General features: G+C 45.2%; 1 protein-coding gene across 3 annotated transcripts in view; it reads right to left on the reverse strand.

The window, feature by feature from the left end:
• Nucleotides 1-2,683: 2,683 nt before the first annotated feature.
• Nucleotides 2,684-13,847, reverse strand: part of Fam20b (FAM20B glycosaminoglycan xylosylkinase) — a 35,689-nt gene continuing 24,525 nt past the window's right edge. For all 3 annotated transcript variants that reach the window (XM_052200199.1, XM_052200198.1, XM_052200200.1), the window contains 3 exons: nucleotides 11,538-11,729; nucleotides 10,348-10,407; nucleotides 2,684-6,326 (listed from right to left, as the gene is read on the reverse strand). In XM_052200199.1, coding sequence (XP_052056159.1) covers nucleotides 6,095-6,326; nucleotides 10,348-10,407; nucleotides 11,538-11,729 — 484 coding nt within the window. In that variant the 3' untranslated portion in view covers nucleotides 2,684-6,094. The remainder of the gene's footprint in view (nucleotides 6,327-10,347; nucleotides 10,408-11,537; nucleotides 11,730-13,847) is intronic.

The raw sequence follows: 13,847 nt of genomic DNA on the forward strand, positions 1-13,847 counted from the left end.
CTACAGCCACAACGCACACCGCCCACCTTTCCCAGAGGTAAATAGCGAACTAGACCTTCAAGGCTATGAACCAAATAAACTTTCTTTGGTAAATCTGGTGTTTGCTAAGGTGGCAGGAAACTGACACAAGTCTTTATGCTTATTTGTAAACAATAAATATCTGAGCCTGCCTGACAGTCTAACATACTGATTATGGGTTTTGTTATTGTTTGGATTTTGTTTGCCTCTTTAGTTTTTCAGACAGGGTTTCTCTGTGTAGCCCGGCCAGTCGGTTCTACCCCTTGACAGCCTCCCCCACTCTTCACATCCTTGGGGTCCTGGGGAGAGGTGCTTACCTGTACTTCCTCCGGTAGCAAGTAGGTGCATTTACATGGAATGTGTAAATCAACAGCAACTAGAAGACGCTTTAGTTACTAGAGTTTACTGGTGAATTATGGTGTAAATGAAGACCAGTCGGCAGCTTAGGTGCTAACTTTAACTGTGGAGAGCTATTTGGGGCCACTTGGCAGGAGTCTGACAAAGGGCCAGGACAAGAAGTAAACACTGTGGGGAATCTAATTTTAGGCTAGGATGGGGAAGTAAGTTCAGGGAGGAATCTGATTTTAGGCTAAAACAAAGACGTAGGCTTCTGGGGTGAATATGACTTGGGGCTAGGACTCAGAAGCAGGCTCAGATATCTTGGTCATCCGGATAAGCCCTTAGAAACAGAGATCACGGGACTTTGTTTATTGCCTTGCTTGTCCCTTGACTACTTGTGTTTATTGTTTTACTTGTTTTTCAACCTAGAACTGACCTTAATATTTGCATGTGACTAAAATAGTATAAAAGCAGATTGGGGGGGAACCCGCCTAAGCCTCAGAACTAGCTGGGGCCATGCTACGACACTGTCTAATTGCCTTTTTTTCTTTTAATCCTCACTCCAGTGCTGGAGAACCTATTGACTGACTGAGCTGGCTTGGTCATTTAACTAAAATGAAAAAAGAAAATACTAAAAACAACAATATGCCAAAACCCAAGTTTTAAGACAGCGGGGTATTCATCTCAGCTGTACAACTTTTGGATAGTGCTAGCCATCTCTGAGATGGTTTGAATTAGCATTTCACTGCAGATTAACTGGGAAAACCTGGACTAACTTGATTTCAAGACATTCCTTTTCAAAACAAAACAACAAAAAAATCTGAGGTAAGTGTTTCACCAAGAAGTCGGCCCACATTGAAACAACAAATCCATACAGCAGTGTTTGGATCAGTTTCTAAGTATTTCTCTAAATTTGTCATACCCCATTCTTGTGGGACTGGTGGATGTAAACATCAGGAAGAGCTCATGGGTGATGGGGACATCTAGAGGCCACTGTGGGAACTACAGGAAGCTATAAGGTCTCACCAATTACTCAAGCCGTCTAAAGACCCAAGGCTTTGGCATTTTCTAAGAGCTTGTCATAAATGCATAACTTGAAGTGTGGATCTCTAAGTTTGAGGCCAACCTGATCTACAGAGCGAGTTCCCCCAAGAAAAACAGGACTACACTGAGAAACCCTGTCTCAAAAAACAACAAAAATGTTTAAATACTCATGCCATTTCAAGTTTGCTTTGCTTTGTGCTTGTAGTTCAAAGTATGCCTCTAGCCTCTACTCTACCATCACAGATCCAATCTGAACTGTAAACCCAAACTATCTTCCTCTTCAGTAACTTGCCTTGGTTACGTTTTATCACAATAGAAAACTGATACGTTCTGCGTGTGGTGAACTGGAACACATGCCAGAATTTGGCCTCCATGTGTCCTGTTCAAATACGATGACAAGGCAGGCACACTTACACAGCACACCATGAGGAAATCTAAATGATGCTTGTCTAGCTGAGGGGTTAGATGCTAGATTTCCATTTCAAAAATGGAAATTCCAGGTATCCTAATAATTCTTAGCAGGGACACCAGCCCTTTCTTGTATATAGTGTAGTGTGCTGCCAAGTCCTTTTAGGATTCATAATTCTTCATTTCCAAGAAGCTGCAAGAAAGAAGGTAACTAACCATCCAAGAAACACTGAAGACTAGTCCTAGGAGGACTTGTATATAACAGCTACAATCCATGTGGGCCTTTCAAAAGCTTGTAAGGAAGTGTAAGGCTCTCAACCACAGGAAGCAATCCCTATGGAAGGTTAAGTAGAGATAGAGGGTGTAACATTCTCTCCCTAAAAAACAGCAGTAGGGGGCGGTGGTGGCGCACGCCTGTAATCTCAGCACTCTGGGAGGCAGAGGCAGGCGGATTTCTGAGTTCAAGGCCAGCCTGGTCTACCGAGTGAGTTCCAGGACAGCCAGGATATACAGAGAAACCCTGTCTCCAAAAAAACAAACAAACAAAAAAAAAAAAAAAAAAAAAAAAAAAAAAAAAAAAAACAAAACAAAAAACAGCAGTAGGACGGGCAGTGGTGGCACACGCCTGTAATCCCAACACTCTGGGAGGCAGAGGCAGGCAGATTTCTGAGTTTGAGGCCAGCCTGGTCTACAGAATGAGTTCCAGGACAGCCAGGGCTACACAGAGAAACCCTGTCTCAAAAAAAAAAAAAATCCAAAAAAACAAACAAACAAAAAACCCAACCAAACAACAACAAAAATTATCAGTAGGAATAGAAATGGCATAGAAAGCATGGGGTGGGGGGGTTTAACGAGAAAACATGATACAATAATATATATTAAAATCTTTTATTTTTTTTTCAGAATTGAAACCCATATAACACATTAGAAATCTGTTTGGTATCTTACCGAGTACCACCTCTATCTGCACAACAGCTCCAAGAGGAAATCCTAGGCAGATCAAACAAGTGGGTGGTGACACCCACACCACCCTTTAGACAAATAAATTAGCTTCCCAGTAAGTTACTCCCAGCTTCCCCCGGGGGTTTCTGAGGATCACCTTAGGTCCTAAGAACCTGCAACAGTACAGTGCCCAGCCCCCACTCACCACCCAGACTAGAGACACGAGGGGCGAAGAGCCAGCCTCCCCCATGGAGCACGCTCAGTCAGACCACCGGGCTCAGCAGGCTGCCTGGGAAAAGCTCCGTGTACATCCCAACCCTTACAAACCAAGCCCTTCCTCAGTGCCAGTCACTCAGCATTTCCTTGTGTCAAAGTATGAACATTTTCCTTGGCAGAATACATACTCGGCCACGTTAACCCAAACCTGCAGAAACCCTGGTCACAGGGCTCACAGAGTGTGTTGACAGCAGGTGTTATGATCACAAGATGATTAGAGAGATCCGGGAAGGACAGGGAAGGGAGGGGGGCTGAAGGAACAGGAAGCTGGGGATGAGAAGAAGCGTGAGTTTAAAGAAAACCTGAGTTTCTTTGGATGGCAATGCTGTCTCCAGCACTGGGAAAATTAGGAAACTGTCAGGGTCCACTTTGCTGAATAATTTGTAATGAATGTACCTGAATTTCTCTATTTTCTTCTAAAAATTTAGTCTGACACTTTAACCCTGAGTGCAAACAAGGAGACATACCAACCATCTTGAGCAAATCAGAACCTATTGTTTTAAAGGTGAATTACTTATAGCTCTCCCAAAATTACAATGCAGCCTTCAATAAGGGACAGTTTGAGAATAAAGGTTCTATATTCAAATCTCCCCCATTTCAACTTCAGAATCCATATATTTAAGAAGTGGAAGGAAAGGAGAAAACAGCAATGGATTGACTTCTTGGTTTTGTACTATCTATGGTTTTGTATACATCTACGCGGATGTTCAGTTAGTAAAGCTAATTTAGAGCTGACCGAATCCCGCCCGTGCCTTGATTATAACAGTCCTAATCTAATAAAGGACCCTAAAAGAGCCTGGAGCTACAATACTTTTAAAATTTGCATCTACCTTTTTTCCCCCAACAGAACTTGTGTCTGTAAGTTTGGGGCTGGAAGCATACGGCTACCCCGCCCCTGCCACGCCAAGATTCACCCAACTGGACCTGTCCTAGCTTCACCCAGTGCCAGGTGGAACACAACTGTGTGCTCTAAGTGCCGTGACCCCGACTCAGCTGTCCACTATGGGTCTGCACCTTCTAATTCCATGAGTGTGGAGAGGAAGCCTGAGGTGGCTCCGCTCCAGCTGCTACAGCAGCCTTTCTGCCTGGTCTTCACCATCACAAGTGAGGCTGCCTGCCTGGGGACAGTTCTGCCCCCTTCTCGGCTTAGTCAGCACTGAAGGGAGGGCTCACTGCCTCCCACCCCTCTGCTGGCTCCCAGCACAAAGTGCTAACAACCACGCTAATCTCAAAAGTCAACTGTCAAGTTTCTTGGTGTACACAGCAAGTAGCCTGGAAACTGGACTTAATACCTCCTTTTGTTTTTGCTTTGTTTTTTGGGTTTGGTCCTAGAACTCACTCTGTAGACCAGGCTGGCCTTGAACTCACAGAGATCTGCCGGCCTCTGCCTCCTGAATGCCAGGATTAAAGGTGTGTCACCACTGCCTGGCTCAATATCTCCTTTGTTAACACTATTCTAGTTGTTTTGTGCTAATATTTGTTTTTTGAAGTTCAATACCCTGAATTTAAAAAAAGAAATATGCAGTGTATTCCTTAATATACCTCAAAGTGTACATTAAATGTACAAATTTTCTAATTTCCTGTCATTTAAAAGTGGTTACAGGCTACCAGATTTTATGTGAGAAACTGGGGGAATAAACTCAAAGGTAGTTTTCTCAAGCCAGGCTCTGTGGCTGGCAGTAGATGTCAAGCAGTGCCAACAGGCTAGTCTCGACAGATTCCAGAACTGCACAGGATGCAGAGGGACAGCTCTGAGCGCAGCTCCCGTCCCAGACACATCCCCTAGCTATCTGGCAGCTGTCAAATGACTTGCCAAAACACAAAACTAACCCTGACCCTGACACAGGAAGGGAAGAGTTCTACTACACCACGGGCTCAGAACTCCACATAGGACTGAATTTGGATTTGCTATGAACCAAAATATTAAGGCTCTTTGTGGTAATCTCCTGTTTCAAGCTCAGAGGCTTAAAATCTTTCATTCTGTTACCTGTAGGACACACATCACAAGCTTAGTCCAGGCACCAGGGCACTTTCTCATCAGAGAGGCACAGACAAGGCCACCAATCTCCTAGGACCAGCACCATTACAGGCCATCATCACCTCACAGGGTTCACTTCAGAAGAGAGCTGGGCATGCTGGTTCATACCTATAATCCTCGCATGTGGAAGGCTGAAGCCAGTATAACTGGAGCCTGGGCTATACAGTGAGTTCCAGATCAGCAGGGGCTAGAGTCTATGGTCTACATCAAAATAAACAATGCCATTGAGAGAAAAAGAAAAGAGGGGGGCAAAGAACAGTTTTGGTTTGTTTTGCTACTTTGGGCAAAAGTGGGCATGGGGTGAGTTAGTGTCCATAGAGGATCATGCTTGGGTTGTAATAGTATTTCCACTAGAGATGATTGTGGTTAATGTGAACACAACTGGGGGATGACTGTTTGCTCTGGACATAGCTAAGAACTTAAACAGAGGGGAAGCTGTTCTTCACTAAGTCAATTATTTTCCCCGTTCTATAAAGTGAGTCCGTCCCTCTTCTCTTCCCTGAGATGTCAAATCCATGCCACCCAATAGCTTGGAGTCCCAAGCCCTTCCTGCCCTTCCCCTTCCTCCTCTACCTTAGACACGGTCTCCTGGAGCAGACTGCTCTCTCGTCTGATGCCACTCTGGAGGAGCAGTATGTTTTGCACTCTGACTAGTTCTGGTTTTTGTTTTTTAAAGACACAAGGGACTGCAAAGTATTTTCGGAGAATCCATAGTATGGAGAAAGGACAGCCAGGTTCACGGCAGACGCACACTCTGGAACCAAGTCCTTAGCCTACTTGCCCTCTGGAGTGGGAATCAAGACTGAGCAGAGCTGCGTCCTGCTGCTTGAGAGGTGAGTCCACAGAGACACTCCTGCGGCACTGTGGTCTTTAGCTTGCCCTGCAGAAAACACGGAGCCTCCCAGGGCCACTGTCTTCTGCCACCAGAAGCCGCTGTGGCCACCTGCAAGCCATCACATGCCATCTGGAATTGACTGTGCTGTTTCTCTATCTTTGTAAAAATCAGTTCCACTTGTTTTGTGTTGAGAGTTACAAGTGGGAGAGCGGCATCCTGTCTTCCACCAGCACAGTATCCATCCCAAACTGGTCAGTACACTGCTTGATGGTGGCCAAGACATTCAGAAGCCGCTGGTCCACAGTGTCCAAGTGTGGCTCGGAGAGCACAGGGGAGATGGGGTCATGGGCCATGGCAGATTTTAAGGCAGACTTTAGTACTCCATTCTTTAGATAATTCAGTCTATTCCACGTTGAAACCCGAATACTGGAAGAAAAAAGTTTTAAAAGAAATTACATAACATCTTGATATTCAATTTAGCTTGAAGTTTTCATGGTAGAAAGGTTTTTGTTTGTTTCTTTGAGTCACCGCTATTTCAGACTTGTCTCTCTATTAGAAGCAAGCCATACTGCCATGGTGTAAATTTTTTTGGGGGGGAGAGGAGGAGTAATTAGAGATATACATGACGTTTTATACATATTCCTAACAGTAAGAGGAAAACAGAACCATCTAACCACCTAACAACTGAGAGGTACTTCAAATTATGGCTAAGTTCTCAGGAAATACCATGCAGCCACTACAAAGGTTTGAAATTGAGTAGCACAGGGTAAGTCCATGATATTACGTTAGAGGTAAGGAAGTTAGAGAAAATCTTTCACTCCCTGTCCCAGGGAAACTACTGTGTGTAACTAGAGTGCAAAGACTACAGGGACAGAGTGAGTACACTGTGCTAACAGCTATCCTTAGACACTCAGGGGTGACTCTAACTTCATTAGTCAAAGGTTTCTGATTTTAAAAATTCTGCCATTAATAAAAGAAAAACAGTTAAAGAATATCTATTTTTTGCTGAGTAATGATAATTACCCACCTTTAATCCCAGCACCTGGGAGGCAGAGGCAGGCAGATCTTTGACTACTGAGCAAGTTCCAGGTCAGACAGGACTACATAGAGAAACCTTATCCCAAAACACCACCAATACCACACACATACAAACACAGCAAACAGAAAGAAAGAAAGAAAAAAAGAAAGAGAGAGAGAGAGAGGGAAGGAGGGAGGGAGGAAGGGAAGAAGGAAGGAAGGAAGGAAAAGAAAGAAAAGGAAAGAGAAAGAAAGACAGACAGACAAGACAAGGCAAACAACAAAAAAAACAACCAACCAAAACAAAAACTACTTTCTCTAGGATAGAGATGGCTCAGCATAGAAGAGCATTTGTTGGTCTTGGAGAGGACCTGATTTCAGTTCTCAGAACTCACTCTGAATGCCTTCTTCTGGCTTCTGTAAGCACTGCATTCAGGAGTACATAGTCCCACAGACAGACAGGCAAGCAGGTGCGTGAGTGCACACATGCATATGCATGCACGCACACACACACACACATACTTTTTAAAATTTTTAAAGAGATTATCTATTTTCCTAAGTTACTTCACTAACACTAGCTATCGGCTAGGTATTTACCCCTGATAAAGCTCATATGGGAATTCAGTTGCCACTGTAACAGTATTAAGAGCTGAGGCTCTAAAGGAGTGACTGACCGATGAGGCTCAGAGGAGCTGATGCTGCCCCTCTGCTCTTCCGTCACCTGCCACATAGTAATATAATAAGAAAGCTCTTTCAGGACGCCAGTGTTTAGATCTGGAGCTTCTCAGCTTCTAGAGCAATAAGCCAATGAATTTCTGTTCTGTATTTGGTAAGATGGATTAAGAGGTAAAGGCAGTTGTCCCATGAGCCTGGTGACTAGAGTTTGATCATGGAATCATGTAAAGGTGGACAGAGAGAGCCAAGTGATTAAGCTGTCCTCTGACTCCACTCATGTCCTGTTGCACACAAGCCCACACCTCACAATGCATACAAATACACAAACACTAATCATAAAATAAATGTCTTAGTTTGTGACTTTCTGTTATAGCAGAATGAAACAGACTAAATGACCAACCAAAGAGAATTATTGTCTCAGGGAAGAAGTCCATGCCTCTCGGTGGGTATAACAGGGTAACCGGGCAGAATGTGGATGTTCTAGAAGTCACCAGGCAGACAGAAGTGTCTGGCTTTGTGAGAAGTACTGTTTTTCAGCAACTTAAATTAAGGATGAATAATTGTGTACAAAGCACAGAAGAGATGGGCTACACATGACGGACACCAGTTTCCTTATTCTGAATTGTACTATGAATGCCTAGAGCACCAGAGCTTCTCCAGGGTGACAGAGCTGTCACTTGATGGACTCAGCACCAACTTCACTCTTTAGTATATGCTTCTCCAAAATGGACAGAAGTCCTTTACCGATGTCTCCTCATAAGCCTTCTCATAGAGGAACAGTGTCGCAGGAAGGCATTCTCTCTCTCACCTCTGGCTACTATAGGGTAGGTAGGCCAGTGGTGCAGGAAGGAGGTCACCAAAGCAGCGCTGTCCAGGCACATTCTTAGAAGATGCAAGGCCATGAAGCCACAGCCTCATCTGCTCATGACTTCTCTGAGGTTTCTTTTCTAGACGGGTCTCAGGTAGCCCAGGATGACTAGGAATTTGCTATATAGCCCAGATGACAACTGAGTTCCTCTTCTTCCTACCACCTTCTCCCAAGGGTTGAGGTTACAGCACTCTGGTTACTTTCTGGACACAGGGAGCAGCATAGCATCTGCCCACTCTGCCCCACTCTGCAGGCCCACAAATGCCCTGCAGGTGGCCCCGCGGCTTTCCAGAGGCATGCTTTCCTCTGCAGATCATGACACCAGGTGCTGACTGCCTGTATCCCACCTGCTCTGTTTTCCAGGATCACTAAGGAGAATTAGGGCTAACCAGATAAATACATACTACCTGCTGAAGAACCTGCTTCCTACTGAAAAAGCTGAGTTTCACAGCACAGACATGTAAGCCCAATACTTGGGAGACTGAGGCAAGAAAACTGGGATGCCCGAGGTCAGCCTATAATATATAGTGAGAGCCAGTGAAAGAAAGACAGAGAGACAGAGGGGAGAATGGGGAGAGGAAGGAAGGAAGGAAGGAAGGAAGGAAGGAAGGAAGGAAGGAAGGAAGGAAGGAAGGAAGGAAGGAAGGAAGGGGTCAGGAGAAAAGATAGGGAAGGAGAGGAGGGAAGGAGGGGGGAAGGCAAGGAAGAAGAAAGGAAGGACAGATGTGGGTGGGCTGAAGATAGTCAGTAAAGGGTTTGCCCTGCAAGCACAAGTTGCTTGAGTTTGACCCACACAATTCATGTAAAAAGAATTTGGGCATTGTGGTCTATGTAATCCCAGAGTCATGGAGTGGAGACAGGGCAATCCCTGGGACTTAAGGGCTAGCCAGCCTAGCCTACCAAGTGAGTTCCAGGGCAGTGAAAGACCTTGTCTTAAAAAGAGAAGAGAGGTGGTGAACAGTTCCTGAGGACGACACCCAAGACTGTTCTCTAGACTACACATGCACACTGCAACAGAAGTGTGGGGAGGGGAGGAACTAGTATAGCTCAGCAATAATGCACTTGCCTAGGAGGCACATTAAGTTAGACCCAGCACTGGAAAACAAACAAACAAACAAACAAACAAACAAATGGGGTAGGGGCAGGGGGAGGAGGGAAAGGAGGCATAGTCACATGTGTCCTATTTCTCGGCTAACCAGCACTAGGATGTTCCCAGACCTGCTTTCTACAGCCAAATGACATAAATTTCACTGACTGTTGATGTGTGGACTTCACAATCAGCCCAGGAGTAGCAACCTGAAGCAGGAGTCCTAGGGCTGGGTTTTGGTTTATTTTCTTCACTTACTCTCAATTCCTTTATTCTCCAATATATTTAAATCAGTTATTAAATACTTAGAGAAAGGTATTTTTGGTTTAGATAATTTCAAGCTAAAACATTCAACTTGAAACCCCAAGGTAAACTTGATGTTTGCCTTGGAGAATACAGATTAACAGATTTTGAGATTGTTTCACTATGTAGTCCTGGCCATCCCAGAACTCACTATGTAGACCAGGGTGACCTCAAACTCACAGGGATCTATCTGCTTTGATTCCTAGATGTTGGGTTTGCTAAAGCCCAGCTAGAGTGTTTTTAATAGGTGGTAGAGATAATAAGCCAAACAAACACATATTACTATAGATACTACAAACTTACTGATGCAAAATTCAAAATGAACTCTGAGTTTTGGGTGGCCTGCTCTGTGTTTCTCTCACCTCTGTGAGGGTCACAGAGTCTCTGGGCTGCAGAAGTAGGAAGTGCAGCAGGGATGTTTTAAGGTCAAGAAAACTGAAGCACTAGTACTGAACCTGAAGGAAGAAATGCAGGCACACACACTGTGCGTAACTTACATGCAACACTGATAGAGAGGGGCAAGAATGCTTCTCTCATCCAGCGAGGGGTTCCCAAAGCTGAAAATTAAATTAAGACAGGAATTAGGTGCAAGTGCTTATTCCCCTCTCAGCATCACAGCAAGAGCATAAGCTATAAAAACCAACTGTGAGCCTAAATGATTTCATGCTCCAACAGCTCAAGTCATTTAAATTAAAAATAAGCTAGGCATGACTAATTAGACACAGGATCATTAAAAGCCTGAACTAAAGTATCAAACAGCAAATAAACTCATGTACCAAGGATCTTTTTCCTGCCAAGATGCTGCAAGATGCTGGGACATAGCTGTGGGGCCACACATGAGCTCTCAGTCCAAAAGGGGAGGGCACAACTCCTAACCTGTAAAGCTTTCTAAAGGTCTGGAAAGAAATCCAAGCTCGTCCTGCTAGAGTTCCTAAGAGGCAGGTGACTGTTACCTCCAGAATCACTAAAACCTTATTCCAGCAAGCAAGCCTGGCAGCAGCTGCAAACTAGAAAACTACCCAGGGCTTTCAGAGGCCAGGACGACATAAATGTGGTATTCTGTTAGGAAAGGAACGGTCACTCTGGGAATCCGGTTACTATCCGTCTCCCTCTTTCTGGAACTCTCCTCAATGACTGAGGAATCACTATGCGCAGGGACAGAGCAGTGGAAGCAGCTGCCATCCTCTGACTGTGCTGCTCACAGATCTTGTTGCTATTTCATCTCCAACGCAAGGCTGTAAGGGGTGAGCTTGGGAAGTTAAGTCCAGGAGAGTCTGATCCCAAGTCTTCCCACCCCAGCCCCAGGCTCATCTGCTGAGGCACTAGAGGCCAGCCTGAAGCACTACTGAGAGGTGAAGAAGCCTTCGGGAGGCAGGGGCCAGCAGAAAGAAGTTAGATCACTGGCGTGCATTCTTGTTGGGGATTTTGAGACCCGGCCTCTCTATTTCCCAGACCCCACAGGACCAGCAGCTCTCGGTGTGTCCCCAGCCATGATGATTCTGCTCCATCACAGGCCCAAGAGCAATAAAGCCAACACGCTTCTGAAACCACGAACTGAAATAAGCATTTCATTGCTATGGGTTGATTTATGCCAATATTTGTGTCTGAAAGCTGACGAGCACAGTGCCCTCGAGAATGCCCCTCTTTCACACAGACACTGACCAAAGCCAGTCCTGCTTCTCTGTACCTTTTGGCATTATCAAGAAGAATAAGCATGCTAGCTCCTTCATCATCTTGAAAGCTTTCATAGTGATGGCGGTCAGCATTGCCAATCAAGTAATCAAAGACAGCCGTGTCAATGATGTCCAGGAGGCGTGGACCTGAGTCATAGGGGGACGTTTTCTTCACAGCATCGCAGTAGCTCTCATCATATTCCCACCTGGAGGCAAGGAGTATAGTAAGGGTCACCGAATGCCAACCACACCTGACTACAGTTTAGCCACTAAGAGCAAGGGCCATGTGTCAACAGCTGGATTGCCAGACTACGATGTTAGGAGGTAGGCTTTGTGGCAGGAAGATGAGTTGCTGGAAGCAACTGTGGGTGGATATGGTTGCCTTGGCCTTTCCTCTCATGTTTGCATCCTAGCCACCATGAGGAGAGTAACTTTCCTCCATAGCATACATGTGCTGCCTTGGCATTGTCTTATCATAAATCCTAAAGCAACCAAGCAGACCAAGCTGGGCTGATATTTCAGAAACTCTGAGCCAAAGAATCTTTCTTCATTCAAAGTTTTAGGTATTTAGGTATTTTTCTAGAGACAGAAAGCTGTGTAGAAAGTTGGTATCAAGCACTGCAGTGAGGTTCAGGGCCTTTGGGCTTGGTTTGCAACATTAGAAGAGTTTGGAGAAGCAAGCTACGGAAAGCAGTGTGCTGGGGCACAGATGCTAGGAGGATCTGGTGGGGGCCAGAGGCTGGCAGGAAGAGAGAGCAAAAGCTATGCTGATAGGTTTGGGCTGGGAACAGGGATTGCATGGGAAACAGACAGGAGCTAATCATGTGCACTCTGTCCATGATTTGTACATACTCTGAGACTTCGTGGACTGGCTTCTACGGTAGAGGTAGTTTAACGCTGCAGGATGGGGATTACCGACTGCTTTTGCCATATTTACTGTGAGAAGAGGAAGCAAATTGCAGAGCCAAAAGATCTGAAAAACTTGTAGTTGATCCAGGAAAGAAGCACACAGAAAGTTCAAGCCAAGAAGGGTACAACTGCTGAAGAGACTAGACTAGCATGACCTGACTAGCACCATGAAGAGCCAGTGCTCCACACTAGGATGGTAGGAAAGATATCTTGAGGCATCTCAGGAGCCTGCAAGATCCAGCCCATCCCAGGCTAAACTGTGTCCAACCATCAACACACTGAAGAAGCACTGTGGTTCAAGAGGACCTGGATAAGCTCTAGATAGTGCCAGACCTTGGAATCATGCATGTGATGTGAATGAAGCAGGCATACATATGTAACAAACTGTGGCGCCGCTTCCACTGAGATTCTACAGGGGTCTTAAGAGGGTACAGACAGGGCTCCTGCCAGCATCCCTAGAGTGATGCAGAGCTGTGAGAGTTAAGCTGAAGCAGCTGCCCTGGGCATCCCACAGGCCTGAGCACTGGGAATGTGGATACTCGCCCACTGAGGAAAGCCACGAGCAATGAGCAAAACTGTCTCAAGACAGAAGCTTTGTGGGCTTCACCCTCAGGACAGGGCTGAGCTTTTAGCAGCTCACACTGCACCAATGTGAGCCCTTAATTCTGGACATGGAGCTAGAAGGTTTTTTTATTTATTTTTATTTTATGTGCATTGGTATTTTGCCTGCATGTGTATCTGTGTGAGGATGTCATATTCCCTGGAACTAAAGTTGGAGACAGTTGTGAGCTGCCGTGTGGGTTCTGGGAACTGAATCTAGGAACTCTGGGAGAGCAGTCGGTACTCTTAACTGCCGAGCCTCCGCTCCAGCCCCCTAGATTATTTTAATAAATTATTATTATTGTGTGTACATGTACATGATATGTAGGGAGTGTATGAGTGGCATGGCACACGTGTGAATGTCAGAGGACAAGTCTGTAGAGCTGGCTCTCTCTCCTCCTTATATAGGTTCTGGTGACTGAAGTCTGGCAGCTGAGGCTTGTGTGGCTGGCACCTTTACCCACTGACTATCTCACTGGCCTGAGCTGGAGGATTTAATGTCTGTTGTTGCTTTTGTCCAATCCTGGCCTTTTCTATTCTTTGGAATGAGAGTGCTTCTCCAGTGTCATTGTATCTTGCAAGCATATAACTTGGGTTATATAACTTGGGTTTTATTTTTCTTGGTTTTATTTAATTTTTGTAGGGCTCACAGCTTAAGATTTGCCTTATGTCTCAGAGACTTTAGATGTAGGCCTCTCAGCAATATTGGTACAGTTAAGACTTGGGAACTCTTAGAGGGAAACCAAATGCATTAGGCAGACATGAGCCTATAGAGACTAGCAGCAAATGCTATGGCTTATATTTAAAAAGCAACA

The sequence above is a fragment of the Apodemus sylvaticus genome, chromosome 12 (genome assembly GCF_947179515.1).
Source record: "Apodemus sylvaticus chromosome 12, mApoSyl1.1, whole genome shotgun sequence".
Taxonomy (NCBI): domain Eukaryota; kingdom Metazoa; phylum Chordata; class Mammalia; order Rodentia; family Muridae; genus Apodemus; species Apodemus sylvaticus.